The sequence below is a fragment of the Rhinatrema bivittatum genome, chromosome 7 (genome assembly GCF_901001135.1).
Source record: "Rhinatrema bivittatum chromosome 7, aRhiBiv1.1, whole genome shotgun sequence".
NCBI classification, from domain to species: Eukaryota; Metazoa; Chordata; class Amphibia; order Gymnophiona; family Rhinatrematidae; genus Rhinatrema; species Rhinatrema bivittatum.
The window spans coordinates 93,633,300-93,651,197 of record NC_042621.1 but is presented as its reverse complement, the minus strand read 5'-3'; the positions used below and the strand labels follow the sequence as shown (position 1 = coordinate 93,651,197).

Here is a 17,898-nt window from a genome sequence, read left to right as displayed (position 1 = left end):
CTGTCAGTCGCAGATGGCTGCAACCTCTCATGTTCCCTTCTTTTGTCCCCGCTCCATCAAGTCTGGGAAGAATGGCGGTCTCTGCCAGTCCACGCTGACCTCTCCGGCATTCCCACGACAGTGTGGGCACTGCCGACTGCCATCTTGATCCCGGAATTACCTAGATGCGCGCGTGCACGCAAGGGCCTCCTTTTGAACACGTCATGGCAGGAACCTCGGGGGCATCCCCTCCCGATGATGTCAATCCGCTAGTGTATTTAATCTGACCAGCCCTTGCCTTCGTTGAGTTAGCAAGGAGTTCCGTCTTGCTGAATCCTCCACATTCAAGGACTTCCTGTTCCTGATTTGATCTTGGCATCTGGATGCTCCTCGGGGGCTCCCCTGCATTCCCGGCTATCCACTCCTCGGAGAGCCTGCCTGCCTGACTACTACTAGACCTGCTTCTCAGGTCTCTCTCTCTCCAGGAATCATCTACTGAGAGTACCTCTACTGACTTCTACTATACGAACTGTGTTGTGGATTCCACGCGATGTATCCCGACCCTTGAGCCACTACCGCCTTTCTTCAGTAGAAGCCATTCAGCTTTCCTGCACTACAGAATATCTACACACCAGCTACAGGAGCCACTTCCGGGTTCCGGCATCTCTACCAGTTCTTCAGCATCTACTGTACTGACATCCTTGGCATACCCCGCTCTGCGGGCCACTACCGGATCTGTATTCCTGAAGTGCTTACACTCGTTAGAGGGGATCTCTGGCGTACCCCACTCTGTGGGCCACTACCGGATCTTCTCAGCTGTGGTCTCAATCTGGATAATTCCATTACTCCATTAATTCCAGATATCTCCAATTCTGTGGATATTACTTTTTCCTTCCTATATAATAAAGTTTCTACTTCTAGCTGTGTCCCACGCTACTGAGACTGTGCCTGCTGACGGTGAGGCCCACAGGGCTCCTCCCTGTGGGTGGAGACACCTCATCTCAGCCCAGGGTTCACATTCTTACATAAACATAACATGGCTTTTCTACATTTATTTATTTATTTATTTATTTTTTATTTTTATATACCGATGTTCCTGTAAAGTATACATATCACACCGGTTTACAAGAAAGAAACTGTAACGGTTTACAAGAAAGAAACACTGTTCCTGAGTCCATCTGGCTACACGCTAGGAAATGGAGACATTACTTACCTGATAATTTCGTTTTCCTTAGTGTAGCCAGATGGACTCAGCATCCTGCCCATGGCTGCCCCAGAAAAGGAGAACCTCGGATAGCAAACCTCGAGACTAAGCAAATACAGGTAAGCCGTGGCCTACCTCTAGTTTGTCCGGTGTCGCAGTTAATTGGTTGAATGCACTGGCGGTCTCCAGTTTGGAAATTAGTTGAACCAGTTCAAGTTTTCATCAAGTTTAATCAAGTTATTTAAGCAAAGATATATCCACAATGGCTTTTCGAAGAGAATACTGAAGAGCTGAGGTTACAGCAGGGGTATATCTAGAGTGACATCAGCTTTGAAATCTGACTCCGTCTCTCATCTGCTAGCAGAAGAGCACAATACCCACTGGTCCTGAGTCCATCTGTCTACACTAAGGAAAACGAAATTATCAGGTAAGTAATTTGTCCATTCTTTGATAGAGATGAATTGCCAAGTCTGTTATCTCAGACTTTGAATATTCTTGATGTGGCTGGGAGTGACTCTTATGGGTGCACAGAAGAAGGACCCCATATTGGTCACCCTACACAAAGTATCATGAAGTGTGCCAGAGGCAAGCTTTAAAGGGGGACACGCTTTGGCGGATTTGTATCCTTTGGATCCAAAGGCAAGAGATCAGTTGCGTTTCCCAAAGGTGGATGTGCTGGTGTGTTCTGTTCTTCAGCCGCCGGAGGGTCCGGGGTGGTGGGGCTCGATGCACTGGCATGTCCATGGCCAACCGGGATCCTCCTGAATGTCTTCCCTTCGTGGCCACTGATAGCGAAGGTACTCAGGTAAGTAGAGGGCCACGTGGGGTCAGTGGTAATGGTGGCTCTGGAGTGGCCTCACTGTCCGTGGTTTGTGGATCTGGTGCATCTGGCGGTGGACGGACCACTACGCCTGACTCATCTACCGTATCTCCTTTGTCAGGGTCCTATATTTTCCGATCGGGAGGATCGCTTCTGTCTCGCGGCCTGGCTTTGAGAGGAGGTGATTGCGTGTGAGAGGGTGTGCTATGTGAATCACTGTATGCCTTTAGAAATACATTAAGTATATATTAGTCTAGCCGGAAAGAGCTAAGAATATTAAGTAGTGTCTTTTGTGAACATCAGGTGGTCTACTGTGTAAATCACTGTATTCTTTCAGTGTATTCTTTCAGTGAGCAAGCTACTCTGCAGTTCAAGGTGTGCAGCCAGAAAGAAAATCTGGAGTGAAGGAGCCAGTGTCATGCAGCACCAGAATGCAGCAGTCTGAGAGAATGACTGAAGAAAATTAGCAAGCATTATTGCATAGGCTTCTGGAACAGCAGAGGAAATTACAGGAGAACCTCATAAAGCACCAGCTTGCCCTTGCTAAAGGATAAATGACACTGGAAGCAGGCTGGGCTATTATTGGTTCCTGTGTAGAAAAGAACTTACATGGCTTGGGACCTGAGAATGCCACTACAGAAAATTTGGTGGAGGCCCAGCAGTCGAGTGATACTACAGAAGGCCTGGATGAAGACCCTGTAGGGTGTCCAAACACTACGAGGAGTCCCGAAATACCTCCCGTGAGAAGCCTAGAGAAAGGGATGGTGAAGAACCCTGAGAGAGGGGGTCACAGAGAGCCCTAGGGAGGGAGCAGTATTGAGTGACCAGCGGGCTGCAGAACTGATCAATCAGGAGGTGCTACAGGAGGTCCTGAGGAAGACCCTGTAAGGTGCCCAAACACTGCAGGGAGCCAGGAGCTAACTCCCATGAGAAGCCCAGAGAGAAATGGCATGAAGAGAGGAGATGAAGTGCCAAGCGAGACCACAGCGAGTGAGGCTGCGGAGGAGAACACAGAGGAAGAAACCATGGAGAGTACAGATGGTGGCACTGCATTAGACTCCAGTGAGTAAGGCTGCGAAAGAGCCAGCAACTGGCGCAGGCACATGGTCAGAGTGTGTTGAGGGGATACCAGAGAAACCACCACTGAAGGCCGCCTAACCAGTCTAGAAAGTTCCACTGGGGTGGAATTTGAACCTGGAGCCAGCAAGGGACTTGATTAAAGGACTAGGGGTGCACACTGCACGGGGGGGTGGTGACAGTAATGCTGTCTAGGGTAACCCTAGTAGGTGGGGTGAGCATAACCCTAGAATCCCGACTCCAAGCATAGCTGGCAGGAGGCCAGATAAGTTGGAGTGAAGATGTAAGGCATCCCCCTGGATGGGATAATAATAGCTGGGATCCAGGTGGGGTTACCCCTATTTTCCCCTTTAAACTGGTGCAGGACCAGGCAGGATGTCTAGTCCATCTTATTTCCCCTTGTGAGAGAGAGAGCTCTGTGGGTGGGGCCCAGTAGTGGAGGATTAAGAGCTGGGATCCAATAAAAGATAGAGCAGGCCCAGGTCTCCAGGAGGAAGGCAGCTGCTGCTAAGTAATGCTGTCCAAACACTGAGCTGTGAGTACTGAGGGAGGCAGTATTGAACTGAGAGTAACTGAAGTACACTTGTCTGAAGGAAAAGAGAATTTACTCTCGTTTGTTTTTGAAGCTGAATAAAGCTATAGTGTGTTAAGAAAGGATGGAGTCAGGTTACATTTATGTCTTCAGGCTTGGGGTGATCACTTCTCTGTCCCACCCACAAACTAAATCGATCTGTGTATAGTCTTTAGTTGTCAGGTTCCTGCAGGGGAATGCTTCAAATGAAGCCTTCCATTATGACTCCTGCTATGTCTTGGGACTTCAGTGTGGTACTCACCAGTTGATGAAAGCTCCCTTTGAGCCATTAGACTCCTGTGAACCGAAGTAGCCTACCCAAAAGGTCATATTTTCAGTAGCGGTCACTTCGTAATTTATTCAGTAGCAGGCCCTAGTAACTTATACAATTTATACAAAATTCTTTTCTTAATAGGGTGGTTATGTACATGCATCCAAAGTTCTTGCATAAGGTAGTGCTAAATTTTCACCTTTCCAAAACTTTTACCAAAGACACAAGTCCACAAGGGTGAATAGGCATTAAGCGATTTGGATTGCAAAAGAGCCTTAGCCTTCTATCTGGAGTGGCTGAAGCTTTAGAAAGTCTACCCAACTTTTTGTTTCCTTTGACCCCAACAAACCTGGAATTCCCATAGCAAAGAGTACCTTTTCTGATTGGTTAATAGATTGCATCTCTTTATGTTATACCTAGGCAGCAGGTCTGACTCTGAATGAGCATGTCAAGGCTCATAATATAAAAGTCATGGTAGCATTATCGGTGGCTCCACCTGAGATCAGCTTCCACAGAAGATTTGCAAGGCTGCAACTTAAAGCCCAGTCCACACATTCATATTCCATTACTGTTTAGATAAGGACTGCCACCACAATAGTAGATTTAGTCAGTTTGCCCTGCAGAGTCTATTTGAGGTTTAAAGTCCAACTCCATCCCATCTATGGCCCATTATTATTCCATGTTACCATCTACAAAAAGAAGAAAATTAATAATATTAGCTTGCTGCCACTAAAATAATTTTGCTTTTTGGCAATGTTTTTCTGGTTGGGGGTTTCCCCCCAATAGGCACAGCCTGTAGCTAGGGATTCCCCACCTGTGAGGTCTACTACATCTTGCTAGTCCTTTGAGTGTTAATTCACTCTTAAATATGCTTCTCCACACATGGGAAACCAAGGATATCAAACCAAATTTAGTAGGAACAAATATAAATTTATTAGTGCATATCCTTGGGAGACACAGGCAGCCAGAACCTCTGCTCAGGTACAGCACTAGCTCCTGTCTCTCGTAGTATGTCAGTGAATGCTGCGTTTTATAGGTTTAAAATATACAGTGATGTCTATGAGCCTATGATTATCACTTACTAAGGTTGTCATGTTAAAATAAGATGAACTAAACCTATGTTAACCTGATCCCTTTCCACCCAAATTAAGGGCTCCCCTTGCTTAAGCCAGATGTTCGCAGCAGTCCTCTGATAGTCCTTTGTCCTGTCAATCTTTCCATCCTCAGGGAGAATTGGAAAACTCTGATTTCACTGGGGCCCCTGAAGTTGAGATGGTATCCTGTGAGAACCTTGCAGAAAAGAAAAGTTGCTTACCCGTAATAGGTGATCTCCGAGGACAGCAGAATGTAAATCCACACATCCACCTGCCTCCCTTGGAGTTGGATCACGTATTCATTATTTTTATGAGCTGAGTGGGCCTCGTGGCACAGCACCACATAGTCAGTAGAGTATGTCAAAGCTTATAGAAGCTTTGGAATCTTCACTGGCCAGGCTCTATCAGATAATGTCACTCACCTGTGAGGACTCACAACCTATTGTCCTTGGAGAACACCTGTTACAGGTAAGCAATTTTGGCTTTTCCGTGGGCAAAGCACAGTTTTATCCATCAAAATGGTTTTGGCAGTTACCCTCCCTATGGGCATTTTTTTTGCTTTCCATACCAGTAGCTTTTTTTTCCTCTTCCTAAAGACTGCTCCCAGCTCTTGTAGGTTATGATAGCAGCTCTTCCCCTCTTTGGCTTAGGATTGCGCTGGGCCACAACTGCTCCTTACTGCAACTTCTCTGCAGCCTTGATCAGGCACAGGAATCACATTTTAGATGTTTGGGACTTTCCACCCTCAGTAATCTAACAAACACTTTCTGTTCTTTACAGTTGGAAAACCGAAGACTCAAGTGATCACAGCCTGCAGAGATGCCATTAGAAACAACAACCTGAACATGCTCTTCAGAATTATGCGCAGTGGTATGGCCTCATCATAAGGAGGCGCTGGAGATGGTTCAGAGTGCACAGTTTCTCTGCTACTGCTTTCTGAAGCTCCTAGTGGTGAGGAATGGACTCAGATGGAAAATGCATTTGCTTTGGATCAGTGGTTAAATATGCCTTGCCTGTAATGTGTTTAAGACAATGAGAACCTGTCTCACTTCAAAGCTTTTAAAAATGTTCTTTCTTTAAACAAGCTGTTAAAGCATTTATGAAAGTGCAAAATAAATTCTAATGCAGAATTTATTTTACCATAGTTAAAAGTAATGAAATACTAGAAAATTTCAGATTTTGGTTGTGCTCATATGCCACACCTGGAAGCCAATATGTTTTAAAGCACACTGCACAGTAATGTTTTCTTCCATATAAAATATTTTGTCATAAATAAGTTGTAAGTGTGTTTTAGCTTTGCTAACAATGTTTACATTAAAGTCTAAAACTATCAGATAGTAGATTCAGTGTTTATAATGTAATTTTTGCCATAATTGTCTTTTGGTTATCTGGCCATTAGAGTTTCACATTAACATAAGAACATGCCATACTGCGTCAGACCAAGGGTCCATCAAGCCCAGCATCCTGTTTCCAACAGTGGCCAATCCAGGCCATAAGAACCTGGCAAGTACCCAAAAACTAAGTCTGTTCCATGTTACTGTTGCTAGAAATAGCAGTGGCTATTTTCTAAGTCAACTTAATTAATAGCAGGTAATGGACTTCTCCAAGAACTTTTCCAATTCTTTTTTAAACACAGCTACACTAACTGCACTAATCACATCCTCTGGCAACAAATTCCAGAGCTTAATTGTGCTTTGAGTGAAAAAGAACTTTCTCTGATTAGTTTTAAATGTGCCACATGCTAACTTCATGGAGTGCCCCCTAGTCTTTCTATTATCCGAAAGAGTAAATAACCGATTCACATTTACCCGTTCTAGACCTCTTATGATTTTAAACACCTCTATCATATCCCCCTCAGCCGTCTCTTCTCCAAGCTGAAAAGTCCTAACCTCTTTAGTCTTTCCTCATAGGGGAGCTGTTCAATTCCCTTTATCATTTTGGTCGCCCTTCTCTGTACCTTCTCCATCGCAATTATATCTTTTTTGAGATGTGGCGACCAGAATTGTACACAGTATTCAAGGTGCGGTCTCACCATGGAGCGATACAGAGGCATTATGACATTTTCCATTTTATTCACCATTCCCTTTCTAATAATTCCCAACATTCTGTTTGCATTTTTGACTGCCGCAGCACACTGAACCAATGATTTCAATGTGTTATCCACTATGACGCCTAGACCTTTCTTGGGTGGTAACTCCTAATATGGAGCCTAATATTGTGTAACTATAGCATGGGTTATTTTTCCCTACATGCATCTCCTTGCAGTTATGTACATTAATCTGCTATTTCGATGCCCAATTTTCCAGTCTCAAGGTCTTCATGCAATTTATCACAATCTGCTTGTGATTTAACTACTCTGAACAATTTTGTATCAGCAGCAAATTTGATTACCTCATTCGTCGTATTTCTTTCCAGATCATTTATAAATATATTGAAAAGTACGGGTCCCAATACAGATCCCTGAGGAACTCCACTGCCCACTCCCTTCCACTGAGAAAATTGTCCATTTAATCCTACTCTCTGTTTCCTGTCTTTTAACCAGTTTGTAATCCACGAAAGGACATCGCCACCTATCCCATGACTTTTTTTTACTTTTCCTAGAAGCCTCTCATGAGGAACTTTGTCAAACGCCTTCTGAAAATCCAAATACACTACATCTACCGGTTCACTTTTATCTACGTGTTTATAAACTCCGTCAAAAAAGTGAAGCCAATTTGTGAGGCAAGACTTACCTTGGGTAAAGCCAATGCTGACTGTTCCATTAAACCATGTCTTTCTAGATGTTCTGTGATTTTGATATTTAGAACACTTTCCACTATTTTTCCTGGCACCGAAGTTAGGCTAACCGGTCTGTAGTTTCCTGGATCGCCCCTGGAGCCCTTTTTAAATATTCAGTCTTCAGGTACAATGGATGATTTTAATGATAGGTTACAAATTTTTCTAATAGGTCTGAAATTTCATTTTTTAGTTCCTTCAGAACCGTGGGGTGTATACCATCCAGTCCAGGTGATTTACTAGTCTTCAGTTTGTCAATCAGGCCTACCACATCTTCTAGGTTTACCGTGATTTGGTTCAGTCCATCTGAATCATTACCCATGAAAACCTTCTCCGGTATGGATTCCTCCCCAACATCCTCTTCAGTAAACACCGAAGCAAAGAAATCATTTAATCTTTCCGCGATGGCCTTATCTTCTCTAAGTGCCCCTTTAACCCCTCGATCATCTAATGGTCCAACTGACTCCCTCACAGGCTTTCTGCTTCGGATATATTTTTAAAAGTTTTTACTGTGAGTTTTTGCCTCTACGGCCAACTTCTTTTCAAATTCTCTCTTAGCCTGTCTTATCAATGTCTTACATTTAACTTGCCAACGCTTATGCATTATCCTATTTTTTCTTCTGTTGGATCCTTCTTTCAATTTTTGAATGAAGATCTTTTGGCTAAAATATCTTCTTTCACCTCCCCTTTTAACCATGCCGGTAATCATTCTGCCTTCTTTCCACCTTTCTTAATGTGTGGAATACATCTGGACTGTGCTTCTAGGATGGTATTTTTTTTTTAACAATGACCACGCCTCTTGCACACTTTTTACCTTTGTAGCTGCTCCTTTCAGGTTTTTCTCATTTTATCAAAGTTTCCCTTTTGAAAGTTTAGCACGAGAGCCGTGGAGTTGCTTACTGTCCCCTTCCAGTCATTAATTCAAATTTGATCATATTATGATCACTTTTGCCAAGCAGCCCTACCACCGTTACCTCTCTCACCAAATCCTGTGCTCCACTGAGAATTAAATCTAAAATTGCTCCCTCTCTCATCGGTTCCTGAACCAATTGCTCCATAAAACTGTCATTTATTCCATCTAGGAACTTTATCTCTCTAGCATATCCCGATGATACATTTACCCAGTCAATATTGGGGTAATTGAAATCTCCCATTATTACCACACTACAAATTTGGTTAGCTTCCCTAATTTCTCTTAGCATTTCATTGTCCGTCTCACCATCTTGACCAGGTGGATAGTAGTATACTCCTATCACTGTAGTCTTCCCCAACACCCAAGGGATTTCTACCCATTAAGATTCGATTTTGTATTTAATCTCATGCAAGATGTTAATCCTGTTGGACTCTATGCCATCCCAGATATAAAGCGCTACATTGCCTCCTGGGTGTTCCTCTCTGTCATTGCAATATAATTTGTACCCTGGTATTTGTTCTAGTTCATGTGTAAAATGCTGTCTGACTTAAAATGGAACAATCTGAAATAATCAAGTACCAAGAGATGCAACCATAGAGCAGGAAAATGTGGCAAAAAGATATAAAAATAGTTGTAGTGGACTTGGATGCCACTAGATCAGCTTGATATGTTGTCTGTACATATCGCACCTTGTGCATTTTAGCAGCTTTTTTTTGACCCAAGTATAGAAATCGCACTAGCAGTAAATGTATGTGAGATCAAGCCACCAAATGATCAATCTTTAATTGCAATATGATATGTTAAAATATATTGTTTTATGTTTTACAATGGAAAAGCAAAATGAATTCTTAATGTGTGATTTTAGAATGACTTTGGAGGTAATTTTCAAAAGGTTTATATGCGTACATGGACTTTAAGCATATATTGGGCTTTTGAAAATTTCTACTTTTATGTGTGTAATACCTTTGAAAATTCACTCAATAGAGCTGTGTAAATGGACTTTTGAAAATTGCTACGATATACAGTATGCTACTTTGATGAGTGTAACTCCTTTGAAAATTACCTCCTAAGTAGTTATAAAGATCCACAAAAACAGTCCCTGCTGCCCCTTCCCCATAGAAAATGATCTCTTCATTGGCCACAGGCAGGCCTGGATTTGTTAATAGGCACACTAGGTCTGTGCCTAAGGCAGCAGAAATCTTGGAGGGGGGAAGGGCCTGCTGAAGATTTGCTACCTACCATCTATACTTAATCTCACTCAGCAGAAAACAACCTTCTGCTGCTTGTTCCAGCCCTTCCCCTCCCAGTGCAGATGACTGGAGGGGAGGGATGAGGCTGGAAGGGACAGAGCAAAGAAAAACTGCTGTACTCTATTCCAGCCCCTCCTTTCTTGTCCTGGAGGAGAGGGGTGACATCATAACACATAGCAGGGATCAAAAAAAGCCATTCTGCTCCCTAATCCAACCCCTCTATTCCTGTCATTCAGGGACTTGAGAGGAGGAGGTGAGCCTGAAGCAGACAGAGCAGAACAAAGAGGGTTATTCCTTAGACCTTGTGCATTGTTGCCCCTTGTCCAGGAGGGAGAAAGGGAGAGACAGCACCAGCAGTGTGTAAAGTCGGCAAAATATTAAATCTGTCCTGGCCACAGATGGCCAGTGCCATCCTCAAATTGACTCTTCAAAATTAGTCTGACTAGTAAACTTCATTCACACCCATCCCTGTCCATGTCCATTCAGGAACTTAAACTGTCTCATATGCATCCAATTGTCTTTCAGTACATATGTCAGCTGCTCCAGCATTGCAGATTCCTCCAGTTTGAACATAAGATATGCCATACTGGGTCAGACCAATGGTCCATCAAGCCCAGTATCCTGTCTCCAACAGTGGCCAATCCAAGTCACAAGTACCTGGCAGGTACCTAATCATTAAACAGATCCCATGCTACTAATGCTGGCAACAAGCAGTAGCTGATCTCTATTGATTAATAGCAGTTTATAGACTTCTTCGGGAACTTATCCAAACTTTTTTTAAATCCAGCTAAACTAACTGCCTTAAGCATATTCTCTAGCAAAGAATTTCAGAGCTTAATTATGCTTTGAAAAATAATTTTCTCTGATTTGTTTTAAATGTGCTATTTGCTAACTTTATGGAGTGTCCCCTAGTCCTTGTATTATCTGAAAGAATAAATAACCATTTCACATTTACTCGTTCAAGTCCTTTCAAGATTTTGTAGACCTCTATCATATCCCTCTGCTAGCTCTTCTCCAAGATGAACAGACCTAACCTCTTCAGCGTTTCCTCATAGGAGAGCCGTTCCATGCCCATCATTTTGGTCGCCCTTCTCTGTACTTTCTATAGTACAGCTATATCTTTTTTGAGATGCGGCAACCAGAATTTCACACAATATTCAAGGTGCAGTCTAACCATAGAGCAATACAGATGCAGTATGGCATCCTTCAATTTTTTTTGCCATTCCCTTCCTAATAATTCCTAACATTCTGTTTGCTTTTTTGACTGCCACAGCACACTGAACCGATGATTTCAATGTAATATCAACTATGATGTCCAGATCTTTTTCCTGGGTGGTAATTCCTAAAATGGAACCTAACATTTGTAGCTAGTACATGGGTTATTTTTCCCTATATGCATTACCTTGCATTTGTCCATATTATATTTCATCTGCCATATGGATGCCAAATCTTCCAGTCTCACAATTTATCATAATCTGCTTGTGATTTAACTGCTCTGAATAATTTTGTATCATCTGCAAATTTGTTCACCTCACTCATCATGCCTCTTTCCAGATGATTTATAAATATATTAAAAAGCACTGGGTCAAGTACAGATCCCTGAGGTACTCCACCGTTTACCTTTTTCCACTGTGAAAACAGACCATTTAATGTTACTTTCTCTTTTCTGTCTTTTAACCAGTTTGCAAACCACAAAAGGACATCTCCTATCCATGACTTTTTAGTTTTCTGGGGTTTTTTCTCCCTGGAAGCCTTCTTGTTTTTGTTTAGGGGGTGAGAGGAAAGTTTATTGTATTAAGATGTTCATTTTAGTTTGTTACAGAGAATACTGAAAGGCTGAGGTCAGCACAGGAACCTAAAAGGGATGATATCAGCAAACTTGTTATTCTCCATCTGCTGGTTGGGAGGCATAACCCATGTGTCTGGACTGGTCTGGCTGGACTCAAGGAAGGAAACTATCAGGTAAGAACTAATTTGTCCATTTTTGCACCTTGACATTTGAATGACTTCTCATCACCTTGTCTGCTAGTATCAAACCATTCCATCAGATGTTCTCTGGGTAACTAGGTCTTCCATCTCAGATCTTCATATTCCGGAGATGGCTGGCACTGAAATACCGTCAAAGAGGTAGTTTTGTTGCTCAGATTGCAATTGGACTCCCAATGTGTCCATGGTCCATCAGATTTCTCAAGTTGTACAATCTTCATTTTATTCATCTATTAAAACCTTTTTTGGACAATCATGATATTCAAGCATTAGTACATGCACTGGTCCCATCAAGAATTGATTATTGTAGCATCTTATATCTCAGTGAACCTTTAATTCAACTTAAACGATTACAGCTGTTACAATATGCTCCTGCTATGTTGATTTTTAAAAAATACAAGTATGATCAACTCTCTGCTTTGCAGATGATTTTTTAGTACATGTATCAGAACCTGCAACTTCTTTAAGAGCACTAATTAGGGAATTTCAATGTTATGTGCCCATAGCAGGTTTCAAGTTGAATCTGGCTACATCTGAGACATTTCCAGTCGAGGACTGGCAACCAAACAATTGGGTAGGAGTCTTCCCTCTTAAATGGGCTGATCGGATGATAAAATATCTGGGCATATTGTTACCAAGGGATGTAAAACTTCTACATGAGTTAAATGTGTAACAATTGTTAGATGCTAATAAACTCACCTTGTGAGCCAGAACCTCTCTCAATTTTCATTATTTGGACATATATACTTACTTAAAATGGTTATATTACCCAGATGATTTTGTGTTTTTGGAATATTTTTCTAGATTAAATACTCCTTCGTAATTTTCTTTAGAGTGGTGAGGAAGTATTTGGAGAGAAAAGAAATCCTGTATCTCAATTTCCAAGTTTATGAAATCTTGGGGTAAAGGTGGTTTGAAACTGCCAAATTTGAAATCTTACAATATGGCAGCTAATCATAGGAGACTGGCCCCAGGGCACCAATTTTTATACATCCCTTAATTTATAAGTGAGATTGACAGCTCCTCTTTCTTTGCCATACATTTTTCTCATTACCAATGGACAATACCTACGCACTTGAGGAATCATTGTTTGTTTGTCCCCTTGCAAAAAACATGGTGCTTGCTGTCTCGTAAATTGCAATTGAATCCAAGAGTCTCACTATTTACCCCTGGAAGAATGAAATTTTTTTTACTGGGTATACAATATGGGATATTTTCTAGTTGGAAATATAGGGAATTGACCTTAGTGGGACAACTGTTGGGGGATCATGGAGAAATACGACAATTTGCAGATTTGCTGGCTTTTGCTTTTACTGGAAGAGATTATTTTATCTCCAATCTCATCATTACGTGGGATCCTTAGATTGTTCTGAATGATAAATGGGAAACTTTACAAGACTGGTTTGATATAGAAGACCCGGGAAGGTCTACTTTGTCTTCTTTTTATAGAAACATAGAAACATAGAAATGATGGCAGAAGAAGACCAATTGGCCCATCCAGTCTGCCCAGCAAGCCTCACACTTCTTTTTTTCTCATACTTATCTGTTTCTCTTGGCTCCTAGTAACCTTTGGTTCTATTTCCCTTTCACACCCACCATTAATGCAGAGAGCAGTGATGGAGCTGCATCCAAGTGAAATATCAAGCTTGATTAGTTAGGGGTAGTAACCGCCGCAATAAGCAAGCTACACCCATACTTATTTGTTTTACCCAGACTATGTTATTCAGCCCTTATTGGTTGTTTTTCTTCCCCCCTGCCATTGTAGCAGAGAGCTATGCTGGATATGCGTGAAGTATTAGTTTTACTTCTCCCCTGCCGATGAAGCAGAGAGCTATGCTGGATAAGCGTGAAGTATTAGTTTTACTTCTCCCCTGCCGTTGAAGCAGAGAGCTATGCTGGATAAGCATGAACTATTAGTTTTACTTCTCCCCTGCCGTTGAAGCAGAGAGCTATGCTGGATATGCGTGAAGTATTAGTTTTACTTCTCCCCTGCCGTTGAAGCAGAGAGCTATACTGGATATGCGTGAACTATTAGTTTTACTTCTCCTCTGCCGTTGAAGCAGAGAGCAATGCTGGATATGCGTGCAGTATTAGTTTTTCTTCTCCCCTGCTGTTGAAGCAGAGAGCTATGTTGGCTATGTATTGAAAGTGAAGTATGCATTGAAAGCCACATTATCTTTCAATAAATATTGAATAAGCCTAATAATTGGTAGTACCTATAGCTTATGAACTCTTCGTTAATTTTACATACTCTTGCCCAGCCCTGTTTTGTTTTTGTTTTTTTTAAATATGGAGATGGCAGGCCTCCATCCTTCCGCTCCGTGAAGGTGGAACACCAATCACTGGCCACTGGCATCCCGCTCCATGAATGCCTCTGTGGCTACTGCCGCTCCATGCAGTGTTTTGCTGCCTCCTCTTTATACACTTCCTCTAGACCTGATGGATCCACAGTGTTTATCCCACGCCCCTTTGAAGTCCTTCACAGTTTTGGACTTCACCACTTCCTCCGGAAGGGCATTCCAGGCATCCACCACTCTCTCCGTGAAGAAATATTTCCTGACATTGGTTCTTAGTCTTCCTCCCTGGAGCCTCAGCTCGTGACCTCTGGTTCTGCTGATTTTTTTCTGACGAAAAAGGTTTGTCGTTGTCTTTGGATCGTTAAAGTTTTTCAAGTATCTGAAGGTCTGAATCATATCACCCCTGTTCCTCCTTTCCTCCAGGGTGTACATATTTAGATTCTTCAATCTCTCTTCGTATGACATCCGATTATAACGTTTTGACTTGAACAGAGGACAAATGGGATTATGGAATAAATGGTAAGAGGAGTTACAGATACAATTTCCCATAAAAGTTGTTTTTTTTATGTTTTGCTTCTTTTTCTAAGATTTTGGTTAATATAAAGTTATAAGAAACTAAATTTAAATTTTTGAATGGAGCATTTATTTCACGACAAGCTTTTAGGGCGCAAATAATGGATTCAGATACATGTATTAAATGTGCTGTTGAAGTGGCTCATCTTGGACATCTTTTTGGCTCTGCTCTAAAATACAAGTTTTTGGAGAAGGCAATACACTTTTATGGAGAGGGTCACTTCATAATCTCTGGGCCTTGATGCCCCTTCAGCGTTGTTTGGTGATGTCCGTTCATCTTCTTATTTTTCTTCACCATGAAAAATCTAGATACAAAAAGTCCTTCTACTAGCTAGACTTATACTATACTTCTGGAGACAATTGGTTGTTCCTTCATTTACCTTTTGGAGGAATAAAATACATCAATTATTAATTATGGAGCAGATGTCTTGCAAATCAGAATACTCCAGGAAGAAGAAAATGACTGGATATATGGCTCCCATATATCTTAATGCTTCTACATCAAACTCTGAGCTAGATTCTGAACGATTTCTAAGAGATTGATAACTGTTTTGCCATTACCTTTGCTGCAGATAATTAAGTCTCCCTTCACATTACATTACTTTGTGTCTCTGGCATGGATAACTTATAGAAGAGGAAGGGAAGAGGTAAAGGGCTGAGGAGGGGAGAGGGTTGGTCCTGTTTTTGTCAACTTGTTACTGTTTATTAGAGAAACATTTGTAATACTGGTACACTGTACATTTACAATTGAATGTGTTGTGAAAATCAATAAAATAGATTTAAACAATGTATATTTTATGTATGATTATTTTGCTATGTTGTAATTCGCATTGAACGTAAAATTATGGAAGTTGCAGAATATAAGTTTGTGAAATAAATTAAATATAGGTTCCACATTGCAAAAAAAAAAAATCATAAGTATGATCATGGAACACCATTGCTGGAAGAATTACATTTGTTGCTTGTTTGCTGTTTTAGCTTTCAAATTCTTTATTTAACTTTTTGGGCTTTACATTAAGGCCACCCAATTTATCTTATCTTTTCATGCCTTATTGTTCTTCTATATGATTGCACTCTTCCCACTAGGGTTTACATAGATTATTTTCTCCTGCCAAGATTCATCTAGAGTCTACTGGACAACTGCTTTCAGTTATCAAGCTTCTCTAATGTGGCACTCTCTCTTGCCTGATATTAGATTGGAGCTTGACTACTAAACATTTAAGAAAAGTCTAAAAGTCTGGTTCTTTACTCAAGTATTTAATAATTGAGTTGTTTCCTGCTTTTTTATTATTTTAGTAGTGTTTCATAAAACTTCCTAGATGATAATACCCTTGGAGTATTTTTAAATGTTTTTTATATATATTATGATTTTGTCATTTGTTGTGTTTTTTTATCTATATAAATAAAAATGTTAAATAGTTTGTACGTCGTCGCTAATCTCGCCAACCGCTTAACCGAATGCGTTCAAATTTGCACACAACATTCACTTCCCATATGGGAAGGATCTTATACACTTACATTACATATAGGTCACACCTGTGACAGGTAATACAAGTTTAAAAATTGCTTACACAAAACAGCAACATCTGGTGGCCATCAGCGCAAGCGCAACCTCTTACACCTTTCACACACACACACCACACCACATCCCCACACAGGGCTATTGTCTTTTATTCACACTCCCTCATAACACACAGAAATCCACACTCATCACACCACATACCCCCACCCACACGCCTGCCAATGTCACTTCACCCACCCTCCCAAAACACACCAAAACACGAATTCCTGGCTGCTACATTGGGAAGCCACGCATTTCACACACCCTCCGAATTTAAATTAAAGTACCCTCTTCTACCCACCCATGCACTGCACTCCGATCACACACTACACCTGAAACAAGTCCGTGCTTCTCTGCCGGCACCACAGGAATGGTCCGGGACACATCGCATTCAGTAGGGCCGTCGGATGCCAGCAACCAAAATGGGGCCGGCGGACCTTGCTCTTACTATGCTATATGGAGACAACAATGACGTCGGTACACCATGTGACATAGTAAGGGCAAGAGCCCGTCGGCGCCATATCCTCAGCGGACATTTGCCCTTACTAGGTCAGGAATCCTGACGCACATCTTTCACCGGTGAAGTTTTGCGACATGGCAGCTGGCGGAACAAACCCTAGCACACACCCTCGCCACCGGCTGGCAGTTTACACAGGTAGCCGGGGAGGAGCACAGTGGGGGACCATTCTTATTTTCCGCCGCACGTTTTTCACAGGGGGGGGGGGCACTGATTCTCCACATCTCCCGAGAGGAGGGCTGTAACGTGAGTTGCTCTATTTCGCCGGGTTGGGGGGGGGGGCCAGGAAGGTGAGCTTGCATATTTAAACTATTCTTTGCTGGTGCTGTTCATTTGGGGTAAAAAAAAAACAAACAAACCACAAACTGTAACCTTTACTGCTCTGTTCTGTTTTTTCAACTTAACCAGGCTCAGCTACTGCACCAATTGCTTTCAAATTTGGACAGAACCTTGCTTTCACTTTCGGCAAGGTTCTTCTCTATCTAGATTACATAGATGTCACACGGTTACAGAAAAAAACATGTTTTTACATGTGTGTGGGGAAAACAGCGACATCTGTTGGACAGACATGCAACACACACTATCTACCTTGGGAAATGAAGCTGCTGTACTGCGCATGCGCGGGCGGGAGCACACGTCGGGCACAGCGGGATCAACATGGCGCTGGGAGGAGCAGCAGCGGTGGACCGGCGGCAATATCGGGCGTGGTGGTGTCGGCCGGCCGAAATTCGACACCTGGGAGGAGCTGCGGCGGCGGCGATCTGGTACGGCTCACGTGCACGACAGAGAGGGATCCTCGCTGACCTCGTGCCTTTGGGAGCGGGCCACGCAGAACCGCACAAGAGGGAGAGGGACCGGGGGGGGGGGGGGGGGGGGCAGCTGGGAGGGCATTGCGAGCCGGAGGGGATCAGAATCAGGGAAGGAGATTGAGAGAGGGTGCGGTGTCACTGACAAAAGGGTAGGGAGTAGGCGGGGAGAGGTGACAGTGAGGGGAGGTGAATGAAGGGGGC

General features: G+C 42.4%; 1 protein-coding gene across 2 annotated transcripts in view; it reads left to right on the top strand.

Moving 5' to 3' along the window:
* The window catches only part of BBS2 (Bardet-Biedl syndrome 2), a 171,956-nt gene extending 165,600 nt beyond the window's left edge, over positions 1-6,356 (top strand). For both annotated transcript variants that reach the window (XM_029608717.1, XM_029608716.1), the window contains exon 18: positions 5,797-6,356. In XM_029608717.1, coding sequence (XP_029464577.1) covers positions 5,797-5,903 — 107 coding nt within the window. In that variant the 3' untranslated portion in view covers positions 5,904-6,356. The remainder of the gene's footprint in view (positions 1-5,796) is intronic.
* Positions 6,357-17,898: the final 11,542 nt, after the last annotated feature.